This window comes from Salvelinus sp. IW2-2015, linkage group LG5 (assembly GCF_002910315.2).
Source record: "Salvelinus sp. IW2-2015 linkage group LG5, ASM291031v2, whole genome shotgun sequence".
NCBI lineage: Eukaryota > Metazoa > Chordata > Actinopteri > Salmoniformes > Salmonidae > Salvelinus > Salvelinus sp. IW2-2015.
In genome coordinates, this window is record NC_036844.1 from 1,749,985 (window position 1) to 1,773,310 (window position 23,326).

Consider the following 23,326-nt stretch of genomic DNA (forward strand, 5'->3'; position numbering starts at 1 on the left):
GTGTTTGTCCGTACTCATTCTTGAAAGAGATATCTCAATTTTTTTGACTTGATTTAAAATAGGGGACATAATTGGAAATGCCATGGATACCCCACTCTCAACTTAAACTGGTGATAACTAAGATTTGTTTACGGCAATGGTATTGCTGTTGTGATTATTTGTGTAGTTTGGTTGTAACGGTAGTTAGGAGTACGGCAACACATTATTTATTTTCTAGGAGACAGACTGTGAGTCAGTTAGGGTGTGAAAGGGAAAGAGCCAGGGAGAGAGACTTAGAGGACAGTGTCACAGCCACGGCAGGACCAAGTGTCACCTTGTTGCCAGCAGCACCAGTATAGGGGACAGTGGCACAGCTGTCCAGTTACCACAGTGATGGCACAAAACCATATCAGCCACACCCACAATTTATAGAACCGCAAACTCTTGCCAACAGAGTGTTGACGTTTCAAGAGAGATGGTTTCGCGATTTCCCCTGGCTACATTATAATCAATCAATAAAAGGAGTGTTGTGTTTTCACTGTAGCCAAGGGTTTTCAAGCCAGCCATCTTTTGGCCAAAGAGCAGATGCTGCCTTCATTAGTGCAGGATTTAGGAACTGGAGAAAAGCCATTGAAAAATTCACAGCACATCAAAACTGCCAAACCCCACGCCACTTTGTAATTGTAACAGCACACCAGCTAAATCCAATCAGTGTCCAGTTATCCAGCGCGTGGGGTAAACAGCAGGATGACGCAAGGCATTGCTTGATGAAAATTGTTAGTTCGGTGCGGCATGTAGTAAGACAGGGACAAGCCTTTAGAGGCCACACGGATGACAGTGGGAATTTATACCAGATTTTGAAACTTAGGGCAGAAGAGGATGATCCCATTTTACTGAAGTGGTTAACAGAGCGTACCACAATGTACACAGGCCCAAAGCACAGAATGAAATTCTGAACATCATGGCCAATAGTCATTCGAGGCATTGCAGCTGAGTTAGGTCTCTTCCGATTGTACAATTTTCATTAATTGTTGATGGTACTCAAGATGTCTCTGGTGCTGAACAGGAGAATGTCTGTCTGCGTTATGTTGACCATGACCATGTCCCTCACAAGGAGTTTATTGGGCTATACAGGGTGTCGGAGACACAGGCGAGGGCATTGCGAAAGGCCAACTGATGTGTTGTTGAGGAAACCCGCAAACATATGCTCGGTTCTTTTGTTCAGTAGTGTGTATAGCAGTGGTTCTCAACCTTTTTGGGGTACTGGAACCCCTGCATATTTTGAGGCAAGGCAGGCAAGGTTTTGAGCGGTCCTCAGGGACCTCCACCCCCTCTATATTATATGTAAACTTACTGGAAACCTTGTGGTACTGACTACATTCATTACACTTTTTTATTTCACGGACCTCTTGCAATTAGTCCATGGACCCCTGTTTGAGAACCCCTGGTGTAATTGATATTTGTTCTTTTGTTTAGTAGTTTTCAGTACACTTACAAATTATTTATTTCATGTTATTTTATTTAAAATTGCATACTTTGTGCGACATACTTGTCCATAGCTGCTGTTTGAAGAGTTGAGACACTGACTGAAGGATATTTTGTTTGATTTGGGTTTTTCATTGAAGTAGTTATTTTGCTTTTAGAACTGTACTTATTTTAAGCTTTTTGTTCTTGCAAAGATATTGTAGTAGACTCAGGCCAGGTGCACATATTTAATGACTATATAAATGTATCAGAAAAAGTCAAATTAAAAGGTCAATTCAATACGGAGACCAACTTTGTGATGGTTCTCAATGGAGATTCKTTTAGATRTGATCACACCATGTTCATTGTATTTATGAAAACTACACCCATACAGTGTACAGTACCATTGTCACCTACTGACCTTTCTTGATATTGCTGGTTGTAAGTACGAATACCTGCATACATACTGGACTGGTAAGGAGCACTGCTATAACTATTATTAGTAGTAGAATTATAATGATTTAAACATTTGAACAAGTTGGGAAAACCCTTCAGTTAACTACTGTACCTATCAATTATCCAGTTGTAGGAATTATGGTTCCTCAATATACATTTAACATATAAYAACGTATGCTATGTGTTACAGCACTACTTTTGGTGTCCCCCTCAGGAATTGCTCTTGAGAAAATTTAATGTAATTGTCCCCTCCAAGGTTGATATTAGATTTTCGCCCCTGGTCAGGCCATGGTGACACTGCTCTTGTTGGCCAACCTATTGCCCCCATCAGCATTCGCCTATGAGATGCCGGCAAAAATGGAAAAACAGCTTTCTTAGGCAGTTGGCGACGATAACACAGCAACGTGACAAGTACAAGAACAAAGCGAGAAAAGACAAAGCTACGGCATTGGCCGTGCAGCATTGAGAGTGATATTGCCTCTGTAGAAGGCAGGGCATTTATACTACTTTCACTTGGCGGAGCAACGCAGAGCTGTTGTTAAGGAAGTTGTCAAGGAAGTGAGTTTGTGTTTATACATGACCTCCCGCCCCCACCTACGGACAACCAATCATGTCAATGCGGAGCCATACGGAGTCCTCCGCATTGTGACATAATTTGAGAGGCGCTCGGCGATACTGTTCAGGGCTTGATTTGGCCTCTGCATGCCCCCGTAGGCTCCGCAATTGCATCACATTTTCAGATCAAGAATAAATTATCCTTAATAGACATCGGAGTTACCGTAATCTCGGCAATCCAGAAGAACCAAATGCTGTGTGACCTCAGGCCAGCTACTTGATTTGGGTCTGAAACTGGAGGATGTGATGTTGGGACTAGTGTGTGGCAAGAAAAGGGTAGTTATTTTATGCCAGGTGATTTGTAGTTGACTGCTATGCAGTCGATGTTGAACAGGTCCACAGTCTTATGACAAGCGTCTGTCACACTGAAAATATTCATTCAATTCCATGCATAACAAATACCATGCAAAGTACTCTTCTATACCATAGTAGTCAGATTTCTTTGGACAATATTTCATAAATGATCAATTTCTTTGCCTTTTATCAATATTAAAGTGGATGATGATACTACAAGAGTGTAGGCTATAACCAGAAAGAAATACATATTCTTGATGAAATTGCTTTATTGCAACTCAATACACATTCAAGGTATATAAAATGGCCATTACAAATATATATCTCCTATTTCATAATTAAAGCAGAAATATTTAAATTATTGACAAGAGCACAACTCCTTCACTGTTGATTCTTCTCATGGGTATCACATTTTAGACAAATACTGACACAAATAAACAGCAAACAACCCAAACGAAATAATTGGATTCATTGATATGGCTTTGTTTAGCAGACAGCACCAATCAGTAGCCTGGGTACCAGTCTGTTTGTGCCATCATGCCACTCCTTGTCATTCCAAACAGGAGTTGTCATGATAGCGCAAACAGATCTGGGACTAGGCTAACCAATCATAGCACCATTGGAACAATTCCCGTAATATGATAAGATGAAAAATAGACAAGATAACACTAATATGATAAGTCCCAGATCTGTTGGACAGCTATGTTTTGGTAGATTACATTTTTTAGGTGGGTGGCTACATGCTGTTGTACAGTAAGGTACAGAATGATACAGTATGCCGAGACATCATTAACAGTAGAACTGAAAACATAATGAAGTCAGAAGGACGTGAACAACTATAGGACAACTGTAATTAATGCAGACAAGCCTGAAGTAAAGTCTGTGTAAACTATTGATGTCTTATATTGTAACCTTATTGATATTGTATAATTGGAACCATATTGATATAATGTATAATTGGAACATATACACCCACAAAMTCAACATTGAATATAGATGAAAAGAGCACTGAGTATAGACCTGGATAATGATGTGTGTGATCAGAGAGAATCTTTAGGGAAGACTTCCCTCAAATGGGGTGTGTGTATTTGTGTGTGTGTGTGTATGTGCGCATGCGTGCATAATTGTAGGTGTGTGATTTCTGAGAGAATCTTTGGGGAGAGTCCCCTCAGATGGGAGAAGGGGCCCGCAGAGTGCTGGTGAGGGCGGAGTCTCCGAACACGTTGGCATAAGAGGCTTTGAGGAACTGGACGTAGTTCTGCAGACTCCTGTTGGTGCTGTCCGACTGCTCCAGACGATCCTTCACATCCTGAAGACGGGACTGGTACCGCCGCTCCGCCTGAGGGTGACGGAGGTGCACACACGCAGACAGATAGACACACACCACAGCAATTCTATTATTAAAATGAAATATTCTTTGATTTCTAAAGTGTGTGTGCCAAGATGTGTATTGTTATGATTCACTATGTCTTTGACCGCAATAGTTTTAGAGATGATGAGAGATTTATAATCAGAGTTGACGCTAGAGATGTGTATTTCTAAAACACTCTCCCTCACCTCCTCTTTGCTGCGGCGGAGGGTGGTGAGTTCTGTGGTGGTCCTGCTTAGCTGGGTCTCCAGGTCCACCACCTTGGACTGGGTGGAGCGCTCTTTGGTGATCGCACGTTCCCGGGTCTGGGACACCTAATATAATAATAATATATGCCATTTAGCAGACACTTTTATCCAAAGTGACTTACAGTCATGCGTGCATACATTTTATGTATGGGTGGTCCAGGGAATTGATCCCACTATCCAGGAGTTGCAAGCGCCATGCTCTACCAACTGAGCTACAGAGGACCACCTATACACCAGGACCGTGATACTCCATCAGACAGAGCAACTGACTTGTTACAACAAGCATAAATCAAAATGGCTGTGCACCCCAGGGAAGAAAATTACAAAGTCAGTGTAAACTAATGTTGTTCTGTGAGTATTCACAATGCTAAAACGTAAAACAACCAAATCACTCAATTCAATACTTGCATCTCAATTTTACAATGTCCATGCAAAAAACAGTAATAATTTTTGCGACTTTTAAATGACCAGTGATTGGTTCAGATTTCTAAACTTTAAATATTGTTAATCATCAGTTATACTAGAGACATGAGGAGTGCCATAGTCTGGTTTTTAAACCAGGAGTTAATGGGTATCTGTAGGAGGAATGTATATGGTGGAGGCATTTAAGCTTGGAATGTACTGAGTGAAGGAAAGACGATCACATCTTGGCAGGCACTGATAAGGGTGGAGAGAAGTGGTTTAGTGAGGAAGGGGGCCGAGGTCAGGTCAGGTCATGTTAAGGGAGAAGGAACAGTTTATTGCCCGCGTCACTTAATTTCCTGCCTAGCAACAAAGATGTAATGTTTAGAGAGAAGGAGGAGATTCCACCCCAAATTGGGGTGTATATATACTACCACTTGTGGAACCATGTATTTGTCTTATGCAGCTGTATGACCCAATGGGGGAATACACTTGGTTTAAGCTTTACTAATCATCCGTGAGTTTTAATAGGTTCATTTAGAACCTAACACCAGTGAACATAATCTGATGCACATATTGATCTCAAGCTGCAATGCTCCCTCCCACCATCTATTCCCCTACCCAGTTATTCCCCAAGTAGCCAATGCCCAGGTGCCCCAGACAGACCTGGCGTCGGGCATCATCCAAGGCCTCCTCCAGCTGGCAGGTCAGGTGCGTGCACTCGCGGGACTTCTCCTCCAGCCGGAGCTGATTGCCATGGATGGTCTCCTCCCGCTTGGCGATCACCCCCACCAGGTCTCTGTTCTGACAAGTGGCCTCCTCTAGCTTCCTGTAAGGGAGAGATGGGATGGGAAAGATGGATGGGCTCTCAAACCCAGGTATGTTCACACATATACACACACACACACCATACAAACACGGTATACATAAACACACACACAGGGGGTCACATGTATCTGCCAGGTCACAAACTAACAACGTACGAGCTCACTGTACTAAAAGTTGGATAAAAGCGTCGGYATATATTATGTATCATACTACGCACGCACACACACACACACACTCTCTGTTCAGCGTGTTATGATATTGGCTCTGGATTGGCCGTGACCGTCTGACCTCTCCAGACTCTCCACACGGTGCTGCAGCTGTTTGTTCTCCTCCAACAGGACAGACTTTTTCTGTCTCAGCAGCTCCACCTGGCTGCCCTGCTGCTCCACCTAGACACAAAACATTAACAATTATACTATTATTATCATATTATTAAATTGATAAAGCCACAGTTTGGAAGATGTGCATACCATCACATTGTGTACAGCACACATACACCACCCTCCCCACCACACACAAGCACGTCCCACCCCACACAAACTTCCCCCCCCAACCCCCACACCTTCATGCGCAGGTCAGCCAGGACGGTACTCAGCTCAGTGCTACGTCTCTCCTGGGCGTGTTCTCTGTCCTGAGCTTCTTCCAGTAGGACCTCAGAGCGCCGCAGTGCCTCAGGAAGAGGCTCCAGCTCCGTCAGCCGGCCCAGCAGCTCCCTGCGCACCACCTCCACTTCGCTCTCCAGCTGGTCCCGGACCTCCCGCGCCTCTCGCTCTGCTTGTCCCAGCCTGGCACAGTACTCGTCTGCCTCCGCCCGTGTCTTCACCACCTGGGTGGTGGGTAGCATTACACAGAAGCACAGAAAACACATGAGGCACGCACGAACAACATACACAAACATTGTAATTTATGGACTATAATTCTCCTTTTTATTTAGCCTATTATTGCATGTTTGCTTTCAGCACATTAAGAGTCTGTATGTGGGTACAGCGTGTGTGCATACCTGTGTGTGTGTGTGTGTGTGTGTGTGTGTGTGTATTTACCTGGGTCTTGTAGCTGTCCACTAGGCTCTCGTATTGCTTCACAGAGGCTTTGACCTGTTGTACCTCTGACTGGGACAGAGTCAGCTTCTCCTCCACTGCAGACAACATGGCCTGAAAGAGGGGAACGTATGCCTGTCAGCCTACAGTACAGAACTGTGTCCAGAATAATCTGACCACAAGTCCATGTTATGATGCAATAAAGCAATCCAATATCTGGTCGGCTAAATCTATGTATATTGAATTACTTTCAAATCTTTGTAATGTACTAGAAACAGAACCACCTACTATTTGGTACTGGGTACAGATGTAATTCTTGTAAATGACAAAAGACCACATAATTGGATTATTTCCCAGGCACAGATTAAGCCTACTGCATGATTTAAAAAGTATGCTCAATGAAGAATATCCATTCAAAGTGATTTTTTTGTCCAACTAAAATTAATCTGTTTGGGAAAACTGGCCTAATAATTCCAAGAGTTAGTCCATTGTCATCACTGACCTTGAGGCTCTGGTTCTCTAGCTTGGCGTGGGTGCCCTCTGTGGTGAGGCTGTGCAGGCGGTCCAGGAGCCCCTCTCTCTCGGCCCGGGCCTTGTCCTCTGTCCCATGGAGTTTCTCTGTCAGGTCTGACACTCGGCTGCACGCACAGGGTATGGTCAGGATTATAAAGGTTTTTAGGTCAGCTGGGCTTTATGTTAGACCATAAATGTACAACTTGACCATATTCAYGATTGCTCATGATGTTCCCTATTATTCTGAGAAAAACTGAAGCAACTCTCTCACCTGTTGAGGACTGAGACCTCCATATCTAGCTGAGTCTTGTCCTTCATTTCCTGGGMGTGGCGACCACGCCAATTCTCTGCTGCTGATAGGGCCTCTGCCATCTGGTTCTCCTGTGTAGGTAGCAACATCATCCAATAGATGTGAAAAGTATTTAAACCTGGTCCTGGTGAGCTACATGGTACATCTGGCTATTGTTCTAGCCCATTACTAACAAACGTAATTCGACCAAGCATCAAGAAGTTCTTCATTGGAACATCTTGTTCCTAAGCATTGATGAGATGTTCCATGTCATTTCAGCAAGCCATGACAACCACCATCTCAGATTGTTCTGAAATTGTTTCTGTAGTTAGACTGAACAAAAATATAAATGCAACAATTTCAAAATGTTTACTGAGTTACAGTTCATAAGGTTATCAGTCAATTAAAATAAATGCATTAGTCCCTAATCTATGGATTTCACATGACTGGGCATACAGATATGCATCTGTTGGTCACAGATACCGTAAACAAAAGGTAGGGGTGTGGATCAGAAAACCAGTCAGTATCTGGTGTGACCACCATTTGCCTCATGCAGCGCGACACATCTCCTTCGAATAGAGTTGATCAGGCTGTTGATTGTGGAATGTTGTCCCACTCCTCTTCAATGGCTGTGCAAAGTTGCTGGATATTGGCGGGAACTGGAACACGCTGTTCAATCCAGAGCATCCCAAACRTGCTCAATGGGTGACATGTCTGAGAATGCAGGCCACGGAAGAACTAGGACATTTTCAGTTTCCAGGAATTGTGTACAGATCCTTGTGACATGGGGCTATGCATTATCATGCTGACACATGAGGTAATGGTGGCGGATGAATGGCACGACAATGGGTCTCAGGATCTCGTCACAGTATCTTTGTGCATTCAAATTGCCACTGAAAAATGGCAATTGTGTTCGTCGCCCACACGACGTCTGCCATCTGCCCGGTACAGTTGAAACCGGAATTCATCCGTGAAGAGCACACTTCTCCAGCCTGCCAGTGGCCATCAAAGGTGAGCATTTACCCARTGAAGTCATTTACGACACCGAACTGCAGTCAGATCAAGACTCTGGTGAGGACGACGAACACGCAGATGAGCTTCCCTGAGATGGTTTCTGACGGTTTTAGCGGAAATTCTTTGGTTGTGCAAACCCACAGTTTCATCAGCTGTCTGGGTGGTTGGTCTCAGACGATCCCGCAGGTGAAGAAGCTAGATGTGGAGGTCCTGGACTGGCGTGGTTACACGTGGCCTGCGGTAGTGAGGCCGGTTGCACGTACTGCCAAATTCACTAAAACGACGTTGGAGGTGGCTTATGGAAGAAAAATTACATTAAATTCTCTGGCAACAGCTCTGGTGGGCATTTCTTCAGTCAGCATGCCAATTGCACGCTCCCTCAAAACTTGAGACATCTGTGGCATTGTGTTGTGTGACAAAACTGCAGATTTTAGAGTGGCTTTTTATTGTCCCCAGCACAAGGTGCTCCTGTGTAATGATCATGCTGTTTAATCAGCTTCTTTATATGCCACACCTGTCAGGTGGATGGATTATCTTGGCAAAAAAGAAATGCTCACTACCAGGGATGTAAAAAATAAAATTGTGCACAAAATTTGAAATAAATAAGCTTTTGGAACATGGGCTCTTTTATTTCAGCTCATGAAACATGGGACCAACACTTTACATGTTGCATTTATATTTTTGTTCAGTGTAAAAACAGATAAGATTAGCATTCCTGCAACATTATTTTGTTTAAATATAATTTGATCCAAGCTAAATTAAGCTAATTGATTTGCATCCAAATTGGCCATATTAATGTRTAGGATAACATTCAATAAATATAATACCCAACATCCAATTTTGGACCAAAGAAATTGTAAAAAGCCACCCACGGAACCTCCACGCCAATCCAAACCTAACAACGAGTATACAGTATCAGTTCTCTATGTCTGACAAGTAGTATGGAGCTGCGGTTTGGAGTATTGTTTCTTCATCCTATGTAATGAATTCTCAGTTAATTTAGTGATTTCTTTCCTCTGTTCAGTGAAATTAGTCATTCAAGTTGATGTCCCAGCCGACATCCTGATATTACCAGATTCTGACCACTTCATGGTGTTGTTCCTGCCATTAAGTGATAAAAATATATAATCCCCCACCTTCCCCCAAGCATTACAAGCATTTCGCTACAACCGCAATAACATCTTCTAAATATGTGTATGTGACCAATTACATTTGAGTTGATCGGGGCGGCAGGTAGCCTAGTGATTACAGCGTTGGGCCAGTAACCGAAAGGTTGCTAGATCGAATCCCCGAGCTGACAAGGTAAAAATCTGTCGTTCTGCCCCTGAACAAGGCAGTAACCCACTGTTCCTAGGCCGTCATTGTAAATTAGAATTTCTTCTTATCTGACTTGCCTGGATAAATATACACATTTTAATTAAATAAACCAGTTAAAAGGATAATTCACTCAAATTACAAAATTACTCTGTAAACAGTCTATGGACAAGATGACAGCAACCCATGCAAATCCAATTCAAGTCAATGGTACCTATATTACAATTTTTGGGCTTCATTTCCAAATCATTCACAAGTAACATTGAGTTAAACAATACAWTTTTTGATAATTTAAGATGATTTGAAAATGAAGCGTAATAATGCTAATATGACTTGCAATGGATTTGTACAAAAATGCAAAAAAGAAAGCAATTGAAACAGTGGCCAACAAAACGAAAGCACGGGTTACTGTCATACCTTGTCAATAGACGGCTTATAGGGTAAGGAAACCAATGTAATTTTGTAATTTGGGCGAAGTATCCCTTGAACAATCTTCCAACTTTTTTCACCTAATGACAGGAACAGCAACATCTCATGGTCAGAACCTGGTAATATCAGAATGCAGGATGAGGGATGAAGCCAACAACTTCAATGACTAATTTCTCTGAACAGGGAAAACAMCATCACCAAATTCACTGGCAATACAATACAAAGGATGAAGAATCAATATTTTCAAGCCGCAACGCCATAGTACATGTCAAACATAGAGAACTGATACTATACAGTGCATTCGGAAAGTATTCAGACCCCTTCCCCTTTTCCACATTTTGTTACGTTACAGCCTATTTCTAAACTTCATTCAAATCAATTTTTCCTCATCAATCTACACACAATACCACATAATGACAAAGCAAAATACGTTAAACATTTTTTTTTTTGCAAATGTATAAAAAAATTAAAACAGAAATACCTTATTTACATAAGTATTCAGACCCTTTGCTATGAGACTTGAAACTGAGCTCAGGTGCATCCTGTTTCCATTGACCATCCTTGAGATGTTTCTAGAACTTGACTGGAGTCCACATGTGGTAAATTCAATTGCTTAGACATGATTTGGAAAGGCACCCACCTGTCTATATAAGGTCCCACAGTTGACAGTGCATGTTAAGAGCAAAAACTAAGCCATGAGGTTGATTGAAGGTCCCCAACAACATAGTGGCCTCCATCATTCTTTTTTTAATTTTTTATAATATGTTTATTATTTTCCAATAAAAATAAAGTAAAAAAGACAGCAATACAAACAATGACATTCATTGTACTGTTGAATGGGATGGCCAATTTAGAGGACAAAACAAAAGTTAACTCACACATACACAAAATAAAACAAAATCCTATTAGGTGGTACATGTATAAGAAGACAGCATATAGTCATTACAAGCAGTGAAGTTAAGCCAAAAGTAAATATTGAGTGGATTACAGCACAGAGTAGCAGCAGATCGTCAGCCCAGTTATGAAGCGGGACTAGACCATTTATCCAGTATCGGCTGCCATATTTTGTAAAACAATGGACTTCTATTGGAGATGTTGTATCGAATCTTTTCCATATGTATTACATTCCCTAAATCCCGTAACCACATTTCAAAGGTAGGTACAGTCTCCAATTTCCAAAATTGCAATATGAGCCTTTTGGCTAATAGAGTACAAAGAGAGACAGCTTTCCCTTCCTGGTTATTCCCATCAACTGTACCAAACAGAGCGATCAATGGGTCTGGGGCTAGAACTCTATCAAAGGCCTTAGATAAGTAATCAAAAATGAGAGCCCAGTAAGCATGTAATTTAGGGCATGTCCAGAATAAGTGGGTCAACGTCCCCTCCTCCTGCTTGCGCCTCCATCATTCTTAAATGGAAGAAGTTTGGAACCACCAAGACTCTTCCTAGAGCTGGCCGACCAGCCAAACTCAGCAATCGGGGGAGAAGGGCCTTGGTCAGGGAGGTGACCAAGAACCCGATGGTCACTCTGACAGAGGTCCAGAGTTCCTCTGTGGAGATGGGAAAACTTTCCAGATGGACAACCATCTCTGTAGCACTCCACCAATTAGGCCTTTATGGTAGAGTGGTCAAACAACGACACTCCTCGGTAAAAGGCACATGACAGCCGGCTTGGATTTAGCCAAAAGCGACCTAAAGGACTCTCAGACCATGAGAAACAAGATTSTCTCTTCTGATGAAAACAAGTTTGCACTCTTTGGCCTGAATGCCAAGCATCAGATCTGGACAAAACCTGGTACCAGGATTGAATAAAGGGTTCGAATACTTATGTAAACGTTGTAATAAAACCTGTTTTTGTTTTGTCATTATGGGGTATTGTGTGTAGATTGATGAAAAACAATTTAATCAATTTTAGAATAAGGCTGTAACATAACAAAATGTGGAAAAAGTCGAGGTCTGAATACTTCCCAAATGCACTGCAAATGTATTGAATATTATATGAATCCTATACACTAAATTGCCAATTTGGATGCAATCAATTATCTTAATTTCTCAGAGATAAATTATATTTCAACAAAATAATGTTGCAAGAATGCTAATCTTATCTGTTTCTAGCAATAGAAAAGATTTCAGAATAATCTGAGATGCTGGGTGTCAAAATTCTCTTTCTTGTCCTTTTTGAGTTGAAACGAGGATTAGACAGAACTGGTCCTAGACCTGTTCTAAGAGGTAGGGCACCATCTCCCTTCTTCCACCTACCATGTCCAGTAGCTGAGCTCTGAGCTGACCGGCGGTGTCTTCACTGCGCTCTGCCCGGTGTTTCTGGGCCCGCGTAGCCCTCTTCAGGGCCTCTTTGTTGGACTCTGCCTGAAGTTTCAGACCCCGCAGCTGCTCCAGCAGGTGATCCATCTCTCCCTGCTGCTGGTTAGCCGCACGCTCCAAGTTCTGGACCAATCAGAAAGGAGTGGATAACAAACAGGAATATCTTTTTTTTGCAGAGCCTAAAACTAACAATACATTTTGTATGCAAAGAAAGAGAAAAAAAATAAGTGAGCCTCCACCACCAATCTCCTTCCCCATTCCCCCAACCCCACGACTCCCTACAACCACCCACCTCCTGCCCCCCTCCTGGAAACCATGTTTTCAACTCCTTCCCATCCCCCCAGTACCCCTTACCCTTGGGCCTGAAAGCAAAAATATATATAATATTGAAAATAGGTAAATACTGTATATTTTGTTTATATGTTTTTGGCTTTATAGATWGTTTATTTGTATGTGTTGGGCTTTAGCTGAGATTATTCTTTACATAGTCAAGTGTACTTTTTCAGGCCTCAATTCTTTTTTGACATTCATTCTCGCTGTCRATAATTCTAAAGTTATAACTTCTAATAGTAACTGTATTCACTGGCGAATTGGGAGAGAGTGAGATGATCGCCATCTAAGAGCCAACATATTTTTTTGCGGCAGTGCTACCTGGCAGCAGTAATCGTCTCTCTGATTTATTGTGAGATTCAAGGAGCTATCATCGTTAAGTAACATAGTAGATGCAAAGAATTGAATATTTACATTCATGCACTTCTAAATTAATTGTCCCAGAAGCATTTAACTGAAGGGCACTCCTACATCATATGAAACAGGATGCACCGGAGCTCAATTTTGAGACTCATAGCAAAGGGTCTGAATACTTACAGTACCAGTCAAAAGTTTGGACATAAGTTCATTAGAGTTACCAGCCTCAGAAATTGCAGCCCAAATAAATGCTTCACAGAGTTCAAGTAACCAGACACATCTCAACATTAACTGCTCAGAGACTGCGTGAATCAGGCTTTCATGGTCGAATTGCTGCAAAGAAACCACTACTAAAAGGACACCAAGATGAAGAGACTTGCTTGGGCCAACTTTGTTACAAAGAGTAGGTGAACGGACTATCTCTGCATGAGTGTTTCCCACCGTGAAGCATGGAGGACGAGTTGTGATGGTGCTTTGCTGGTGACACTGTTGGGGATTTATTTAGAATTCAAGGCACACTTAACCAGCATGGCTACCACAGCATTCTGCAGCGATACGCCATCCCATTTGGTTTGCGCTCAGTGGGACTATCATTTGTTTATCAACAGAACAATGACCCAACACAAGAAAGAGAGTGACGGAGTGCTGCATCAGATGACCTGGCCTCCGCAATCACCCGACCTCAACCCAATTGAGATGGTTTGGGATGAGTTGGACCGCAGTGAAGGAAAAGCAGCCAACAAGTACTCAGCATATGTGGGAAGTCCTTCAAGACTGTTGGAAAAGCATTCCTCATGAAGCTGGTTGAAAGAATGCCAAGAGTGTGCAAAGCTGTCATCAAGGCAAAGGGTGGCTACTTTGAAGAATCTAAAATATATTTTGATCTGTTTAACCGTTTTTTGGTAACTACATGATTCCATATGCGGTATTTCACAGTTTATGTCTTCACTACTATTATACAATGTAGAAAATAGTAAAAAATAAAGAAAAATCCTTGATTGAGTAGGTGTGTCCAAACTTGTGACTGGTACTGTATGTAAATAAGGTATTTCTGTTATTTATTTTTAATACATTTGCAAAGAATTCTAAAACCTTTTTTTGATTTCTCATTATGGGGTATTGTGTGTAGATTGATGAGGATTTTTTAAATGTATTTAATCCATTTTAGAATAAGGCTCTAATGTAAAAATTTGGGAAAAGTCGAGGGGTCTGAATACTTTCCGAATGCACTGTATAAGTTGGTCTGCTTCCACGAGCACATCCAATGCTAGCATCAGTAATTCTACATTTGTTGTTAGCCCAGCTAGCATGGACACTGACATTTGTGAATCTGATGCAGCCGAAGAGCTACTGCTCCGTTACCCGGGAAAGCACCGAACAACAGACCGAGACATTGGACCATCGAAGAGGCTCAAATATGATAAGAAATACATTTATTTGGGGTTCACTTATATTGGGAGTAGTGCCTTTCCTCAGCCACAGTGTGTTATATGTGCAAAAGTGCTATCTGACAACTCAATAAAACCTTCACTCTTGCGCAGACATTTAGAAACAAAACATGCCAATTTGAAAAATTTCCAAAGGAGTTTTTGGAGCAAGAATTAAGACGACTTTCGAGTAGTAAGACATGTATAAAAGCAACAGATACCATTTATAAGAAGGGGCTAGAAGCGTCATATGCTGAGCTAATGAGTGGCTAGGACAGGCAAGCCCCACACTATTGTGGAGGACTTAATTCTTCCTGCTGCGGTGGATATGGCTGGGACAATGCTTGGGGAAAAGGCCAAAAAATCTATACAAACAACACTGTTTCATGAATTATCAGTGCATGGCAGGAGATGTTTTGAAAAAATTACTGCTTCGCATACAAGCCAGTGAATTCTATGCGTTACAGCTGGATGAGTCAACAGACGTGGCGGGCCTGGTGCAGCTCCTGGTATATGTCCGTTATGTTTATGGGGGTTCAATTAAGGAAGACATCATCTTCTRCAAACCACTGGAAATCAGGACAACAGGAGAGGATATTTTTAAAGTACTGGACAGCATTGTGACATCAAATGGACTTTGGTGGTCAAGATGTGTTGGTATCTGTACTGATGGCGCAAAAGCTATGACAGGGAGACATAGTGTGGTGGTAACGCGCTTGCAAGCAGTTGCTCCCGACGTCACTTGTGTACACTGCAGCATCCACCGAGAGGCTCTTGCTGCCAAGGGAATGCCTGACAGCTTGAAAGACACTACAGTGAAAATGGTTAACTTTGTTAAAGCAAGGCCCCTGAACTCTCGTGTATTTTCTGCACTATGCAATGATATGGGCAGCGACCATGTAACGCTTTTACAACATACAGAAGTGCGCTGGTTATCAAGGTGCAAAGTATTAACACAAGCTTAAAGTTTCCTTTACTGACCATCATTTTCACTTGTCTGACTGCTTGCACGATGATGAGTTTCTCACACGACTGGCCTATCTGGGTGATGTTTTCTCTCGCCTGACTGATCTGAATCTAGGAAATTTTTTCTCTCCCACTTTTATTTAACCAGGTAAGCTAGTTGAGAACAAGTTCTCATTTACAACTGCGACCTGGCCAAGATAAAGCAAAGCAGTGCGACAGAAACAACACAGAGTTACATGGAATAAACAAGCGTGTAGTCAACACAATAGAAAGAAAAAAAAAAGTCTAAATATAGTGTGTGCAAATGGCATGAGGAGGTATGGCAATAAATAGGCCATAGTAGCATGTAATTACAATTTAGCAGATTAACACTGGAGTGATAGATGAGCATATGATGGTGTGTAAGTAGTGCTACTGGTGTGCAAAAGAGTAGCAAAGTAAATAAAAACAATATGGGGATGAGGTAGGTAGATTGGGTGGGCTATTTACAGATGGACTATGTACAGCTGCAGCGATCGGTTAGCTGCTCAGATAACTGATGTTTAAAGTTAGTGAGGGAAATGTAAGTCTCCAGCTTCAGCGATTTTTGCAATTCRTTCCAGTCACTGGCAGCAGAGAACTGGAAGGAAAGGCGGCCAAAGGAGGTGTTGGCTTTGGGGATGACCAGTGAGATATACCTGCTGGAGCGCGTGCTACGGGTGGGTGTTGTTATCGTGACCAGTGAGCTGAGATAAGGCAGAGCTTTACCTAGCATAGACTTGTAGATGACCTGGCGACAAATATGTAGCGAGGGCCAGCCGACTAGAGCATACAGGTCGCAGTGGTGGGTGGTATAAGGTGCTTTGGTAACAAAACGGATGGCACTGTGATAAACTGCATCCAATTTGCTGAGTAGAGTATCGCCGAAGTCGAGGATCGGTAGGATAGTCAGTTTTACTAGGGTAAGTTTGGTGGCGTGAGTGAAGGAGGCTTTGTTGCGAAATAGAAAGCCGATCCTAGATTTGATTTTGGATTGGAGATGTTTGATATGAGTCTGGAAAGAGAGTTTACAGGGACTCTGCAACTATATTCAAAGTGCGGGACAAAATTGAGGCTATGATTAAGAAGTTGGAGCTCTTCTCGGTCTGCATTAACAAGGACAACACAGGTCTTTCCACCATTGTATGATTTTTTTGTGTGCAAATGAACTCAAGCTTACGAACAATGTCAAATGTGATACAGCAAAGCACCTGAGTGAGTTGGGTGTGCAATTACRCAGATACTTTCCCAAAAACGGATGAAACAAACAACTGGATTCATTATCCCTTTCATGCCCTGCCTCCAGTCCACTTACCAATATCTGAACAAGAGAGACTCATTGAAATTGCAACAAGCGGTTCTGTGAAAATTGAATTTAAATCAGAAGCCACTACCAGATTTCTGGATTGGGCTGCGCTCAGAGTATCCTGCCTTGACAAATCGCTGTTAAGACACTAATGTCCTTTGCAACCACGTACCTATGTGAGAGTGGATTCTCGGCCCTCACTAGCATGAAAACTAAATACAGGTGCGACTGTGTGTGGGAAATGATTTATGACTGAGACTCCAATACAACCCAACATTGCAGAGTTCTGTGCATCCTTTCAAGCATACCCTTCTCATTAACCTGTGGTGAGTTATTCACAGTTTTCGAAGAACAAATAAGGTTTTATATGTAAGATGGTTAAACAAAGATTATTGATTATTATTTGTGCCCTAGTCCTATAAGAGCTCTTTGTTACTTCCCACGAGCCGGGTTGTGACGACAACTCACACTCATTCTTATGTTTAATAAATGTATCGTACAGTGTGTGTGTGGCAGGCTTACAATGATGACAAAAAACAACATTTGAGAGTGCGCTGACCCTAGTGCTAGAGGGGGTACGCAGCTGGAGGTTGAATGTTTGAAGGGGTACTAAGGCCAAGTCCCATATGTTCCAAAACCGACAAAAGATATGACCATTCTAGTCTATCAAAAGCTGTTCCTGCATCGAGAGATAAACCTGTCAAGGAGCTTTGTTTTATGATAAAGCAAGTAAGATATGTACTGTAATAGACGACAGAAGTTATAGGTTATATGAGGATAATAATTTAACAAACCCGCTTTGGTCCAGATGTACTAATTTGGGTAAGTAAGTTTCGAGACTGTATGACAGAATCTTAGAAAATTGTTTAATATCTGTTACCTTTTTTAAATAAAAATGTTAACAGTGCTGTATTTACTTGCATCCCTTCCAAATTGACCTTTGTGAATGGATGTGTTAATCATTTCAAGTAACAGTGGCCCTAATTGGTTCCAACATTTTAAATAGACCTCAGGAGGAATACCGTCACAACCAATTAATTAGCCTTTCTTCATGTTATCCAATGACCTTTTGAGTTCATGGAGAGAGATTTGGGCTCCCAGCAAGCCGGCTTCCTCAGTTGCAAGAGAAGGAGTTTAAAAAGGACTCAATCTGGCTTTCTGTGGATTTACAATCAGAGGTGTACAATTCTTTATAGAAACGGGAGAATCTTTGGTTCATGACCTGATTCAGATTCAATAGTCACTAATTGATCATTACTGCGAAGCTTGTTGGCCAGTAGACAACTGGGTCGATTACCATGGAAGTAATGGTTGAGTCCAACTGGATGGATGGCCAATTCTGCTCTCTGTCGTAATAATAGATTTTGTTCTATCTTGACTTTGAAGAGAGTAGTCATTACCTGGTCTGAAAACAGTGTTTGTTGGGAGCGCTCTAATGTTGTTAACAAATTTTCCAATTCTGATATCTTCTTTAATTGTAATTTATTCAGCCCAGATGCAAATGCAGTTGCATTGATTTGAATAAAACCTTTGATGGCATCATCGACTGCATTTTTGTTAATCATTATGAATTCATTAAATTCAGTTTCAAATCGTTCACATAAAGTAGGATTTTGTAGTAAGGAAACAAAGCGCCATCTTGTGGATATTGAGATTCAGACATTTGCATCTGGCAGTAATAAGCACGATGATCAGATAGGCTTATATGTCAAATTTCTCTTTTCTTGATTAAAGAAAATAGAGTAGATAATACTACGAAATCGATTCAGGAGAATGTTTTGTGCCCGTTTTAATAGAAAGTGTACTCTTTAGCTTTAGGGTTATGAGCTCGCCAGGCATCAATGAGGTTGTAATCATGGAGAATATGTTGCAGTCTTGGTAGCCTGTGGACTGTAGTTGGTCTTATTAGATTTGTCCTGCATGTGTGTCCCAATAACCAGTTGGAATTCAGTTAATTCTAACAATATGCTGTCCAGAGAATCAAAAAACGTACGATTAGTGATGCACCAATTTGACATTTTGACCTAATATTTTCTTTGGCAAAAAAAMCCTTTACCGATTTAAAATAAAAATCCAGCTTTTTAAGTATTCTACTACAGTTAAATAGTTAACACACACACACACACATGGACGCAGCGGTCTAAGGCACTGCATCTCAGTGCACGAGGCGTCAATACAGTCCCTGGTTCGAATCTAGGCTGTATCACATCCGGCCCTGATTGGGAGTCCCATAGGGCGGCACACAATTGGCCCAGCGTCGTCTGGGTTTGGCCGTCATTGTAAATAAGAATTTGTTCTTAACTGACTTGCCTAGTTAAATAAAGGTTACACACACACACAAAAGTATTTTGTTGGCATTTACGTATGTCCCCATTACCAGTAAAACATCATCAAAACCTATTTCTTTCACTTACTGGTTGTGCTGTTTTGTTGTTAATTTGTTCAGTCTCAACCAGGATTTCATTATACATGTCAAGCAGTGAAGTTTCAGCTGTCTGTCTGTCCGTGGCCTCTCTTCCTCAGTGCGCACTGTCACTGTGTCCGTTTCCATCTTGTCCAGCTGTGTATGTAACATTTCACGTAAACCCTGTTTCTTGTCTGCATCGAAGTAGCGGTCCTTGTACATAGCATTGAGCATGGTGGTGAAACAGTAAATAGAGAATACCACCGAATCGCTTGTTCACAGCCTGTGTCGGCAGTTTTGTTGAGCAGGTGTTTCAATGCCATGACAGAGGGTATCACGTCTGCTGCAGGTGCAGTTGATGAGCTTATTTCTCGAGTTCGAATGGAGCTGGCTGGTGTGTTCATGTTTCCAAATTTCAAACATGTTCTCAAATGCCATTGAAATGGCAGCAGCGGTATGACAACCAGCACATTCATGAGCATGCAATACGACTTCCTCACTACGACATCCTCCTGTGCTATCAGAATCAGCATGCTCATGGGGCTGATATTGCTGGTCCACATGTCAGTCGTGAAGCTAATAGCAGTGACGCTATTACTGTGCAACTCTGAAAAACAGCGCACTTGGTAATGTTAACCGGTGCTCGACCAGTCGGCGAAAGCCAACATCACCCACGACAGAGAACGGTTGATTATCAAGGGCAATGAATTCCATTATCTTTGCGTTAATGGATTTCGCCTTTGAGTTGTCTTGCAAAAATTTTGTTACTCTTTCAAATGACTGCTCGACTTATCGACTGCTTGATCCACACAGCAGACATTGTGGGCTAGGTTAGGAATGCTGTGTTGCACGTGTAGCGCTATATTTTATGTGGCATCATTACGTCATGTACCTGCGTTATGTAGGTATGCACGGTAGCATTGACATCRGCGTTAAACTAGACACCGGGCCAATGCCGATGTTGGCATTTTTCGCTAATATCGTCCGATTACGATATGTTCACCGATATATCGTGCATCCCTACTTACGATCATATGAATTTGGAGCATAAACATTAATAATGGCAATTTTCTTTCCATTATGGATACGTTTAAGGAATGTGTTTCTGCCTTCTTGGTCTTCGCCTTTACCAAAGGTGGTGATTGAGTTTCTTATGTATCATTACGATTACACCCTTAGTTTTGTTTGGGGCTGATGAAAAATCTGCCCGTTTGTACAAATGGTTCTCTATTCTATGTGTGTCCTTTATATCAAAATGGTTTCTTGCTAGAATATCTAGACAGCTGGAACGCTTGACAGGAATATTAAGGCCTTTCAAATTTCACGAGAGAATAGCTAGTGTTGCCATTGTTTTTCTAAAATGTAATTGTTATCTTTATTGTTGAAGCCCAAGGATGTCAAATAAAAAGCAGGTTCCCACAGCGAAACCCACTCATTGGTCATTCCCCATTCAAAAGACCCTCTCTATAAATTGTTCCCCCTTCCCCCCACTTAACTGTTAATAGGAGGATAGCTGTAGGATCAAATTATTGTCCATTGTTCCTTAATTGGCATGTTGTCATCACTGTGTAAATGTCCTGGACCATAGGTAATATCATTTTAACAAGTTCAATGCTCAGTAATAATAGTAATATTGCTCCTTGTACCCAAACATGAGGGGTGTTCTCACTGTGTCATGCTGAGGGCAGCATCATAGCCATAGGCTATTGATAGCATACCTGAATAATGAGCCAGTTATGGGGGTTCCATCTGTCAGCTTGTCCCCTTGTGTGTTTGGTTTGATGTGCTTCTGCAATAAGTCTTGCGCTTCCTTGGCAGTGGATGTGTTGTATTCTGGATGTGTTGTATTCTGGATGTGTTGTATTCTGGAAGATCAAGATTCGTTTTTACGGGTGGATGAAGCCGCATCTCAGGTTTATCTTACGTAGCTGGGTTCTCACCTCGTTGTATGTCTACCTCTGTTTTAGCAGTTGGGCACTCAGATCTAGGTAGATGCTGATCCAATTCCCTGCATAGGTTAGACCCCCGGATTCCGCTGCAAGGTGAACAATTCGCTACTTGACTTCAAAGCTGTGGATCTGTACAATCCTACGGCGAGAGCCGTTGCAGAGTTGACCCGTGCGGTGTGCAATGTTAATCAGCAGAATAGGACCCAGCTTCTCCTGCCCAAACAGTTCATACAAAGATTGCTCATGAAGGAAGTTGGATTTCCCACTTCCACACCAGTTTCAAGTCCTATGACTCACACATTGAATTTACGGGAATGATTTTCCAGTGATTTCGTTTGATCTTTTAGGAGTTTGATTATCCCTTCCAACTTAGCTCGTGCTGTTACCAGGCCATTCTGTCTTCTCCAGACTTTCCACTTCGGTTGAATATGTATCCATTTTAGCAGCGAGCACTGTCAATTATTCATTTACCGGTTTTAATTGTAAATCAAGGGCAGAAGTAATCTCCTTATGAACAATCTCTCGTATAGTAGCGGCCAGCTCTTTCTGTTGTCTGGTGTTGACAGCCGCCATGTTCCCACAGTTCAATTGTGGRAGGACAAATTCTAGCAGCTGGAGCGTAATAAAGCAACTAATTATTTATTGTCACACAATGAATGTCTCACATCTTAATATTAAGGATCGGTATTGAAAAGTTTTAGGAAAATAAGTATTTTAGTTCATAGTCATTTGCAAAAGAAAGCCACGAAAAGGCCACACGTGTCAATGCATGCCACCTCAACCGTAGCTCCCCCTTATCTATATTTGTCATAATATTTATAGCAGGAATGATCTAATAACTATTTTACTATAAGGCACAGGCAAAGTACATAAGTATAGCGAAATTAAGCTGCAAGTTGAATTGTGTCCAAATGGAAGCCATATAACATGTCACTTTACCTTGATTTGCACAGCAAGGCGGTTGTTGTCGGCCTCTTTGCTGCGTAACTGGCTCTGCAAATGGGCCCGAGTAGACTCCAGTACTTTAGACAGCTCGCCTGTGGTCTTAGCATTCTCCTGGAACAACAACAGAAAGCAAATAAATTATTTGAATCATTCAAATAATGATACATTTGTTGAACACGCTGTTAGAGTGTGGGATGTAAAATACTATAGTTCACCTTCTCAGTGTCCATAAGTGTAGTCAGTTGATTAACCTCCCTCTCTTTCTCTTGAAGTTTCAAAACAAGATGCTGTGTGAGGAATGACACAGAAATGTACTTCAGTACAACCTTCTTCTATTCATCAGCCGTCCAATAAGCACAAACCATTTTGAAGAGGACATTTAGGGGATTCATGATTCACCGAATATTTTATTGACTGACAGTGGCTTATTAAAAGGAACACACCGAGTTTTCTGCCTCTGTGTTCGTCAGCCTCTTCAGAAGTACATCTTTCTGCTCTGAAATCCTCATGGATTCCATCTGTTCAAAAATAATAAAGAAACTGCCACCACCACAACAGGTAAAAGTGTAGCTATAAGAGGCCCGTATTTCAGGCCCACAACATGATTAGATTGTGAGTTCTAATTGGCTTGCTGCCTCATCCTACTTCCGAACGTCCATGGTTATTCATCATGTCAGCACTTTCACCATGCTGGAAGTTTTTGAAACTTATGGGTTCAAGCAGGGTTAGGGTTCAAGATAAGGAAATTCGCTTACTTCGCTAATCATGTTGTGGCCCCAAATCAAGGCCGGTGTTATGGATTAAAGTGAGTTGCTCTACTCTGCTGTAGGTTAGTCTGCCCTCTACTGGCATGGAGGGTGTACCGGTACCTCACGTCCATGCTGTTCCCTCAGTAGGTGGCGGAGAGTGAGGTTGGTGGACTCAAATGTTTCCAGTTTTTGGAGCAGCAGCTCCTTCTGACGTGCCAGGAATGAAGACTCAGACCCCGACATTCTCTTTTCCAATCAAAATAAAGCATTTCAGATATCAACACCTACTCTATATCCTTGGC

At 41.9% G+C, this 23,326-nt stretch overlaps 1 protein-coding gene across 3 annotated transcripts in view; it reads right to left on the reverse strand.

Moving 5' to 3' along the window:
* Positions 1-3,059: 3,059 nt before the first annotated feature.
* Positions 3,060-23,326, reverse strand: part of LOC111963778 (outer dense fiber protein 2) — a 33,898-nt gene continuing 13,631 nt past the window's right edge. For all 3 annotated transcript variants that reach the window (XM_023987288.3, XM_023987287.3, XM_023987286.3), the window contains exons 7-19: positions 23,145-23,270; positions 22,719-22,793; positions 22,491-22,562; positions 22,270-22,386; positions 12,511-12,696; positions 7,477-7,586; positions 7,195-7,330; positions 6,696-6,806; positions 6,218-6,481; positions 5,944-6,044; positions 5,494-5,656; positions 4,366-4,491; positions 3,060-4,147 (exon numbers count right to left, since the gene is read on the reverse strand). In XM_023987288.3, the coding sequence (XP_023843056.1) occupies positions 3,977-4,147; positions 4,366-4,491; positions 5,494-5,656; positions 5,944-6,044; positions 6,218-6,481; positions 6,696-6,806; positions 7,195-7,330; positions 7,477-7,586; positions 12,511-12,696; positions 22,270-22,386; positions 22,491-22,562; positions 22,719-22,793; positions 23,145-23,270 (1,758 nt within the window). In that variant the 3' untranslated portion in view covers positions 3,060-3,976. The remainder of the gene's footprint in view (positions 4,148-4,365; positions 4,492-5,493; positions 5,657-5,943; positions 6,045-6,217; positions 6,482-6,695; positions 6,807-7,194; positions 7,331-7,476; positions 7,587-12,510; positions 12,697-22,269; positions 22,387-22,490; positions 22,563-22,718; positions 22,794-23,144; positions 23,271-23,326) is intronic.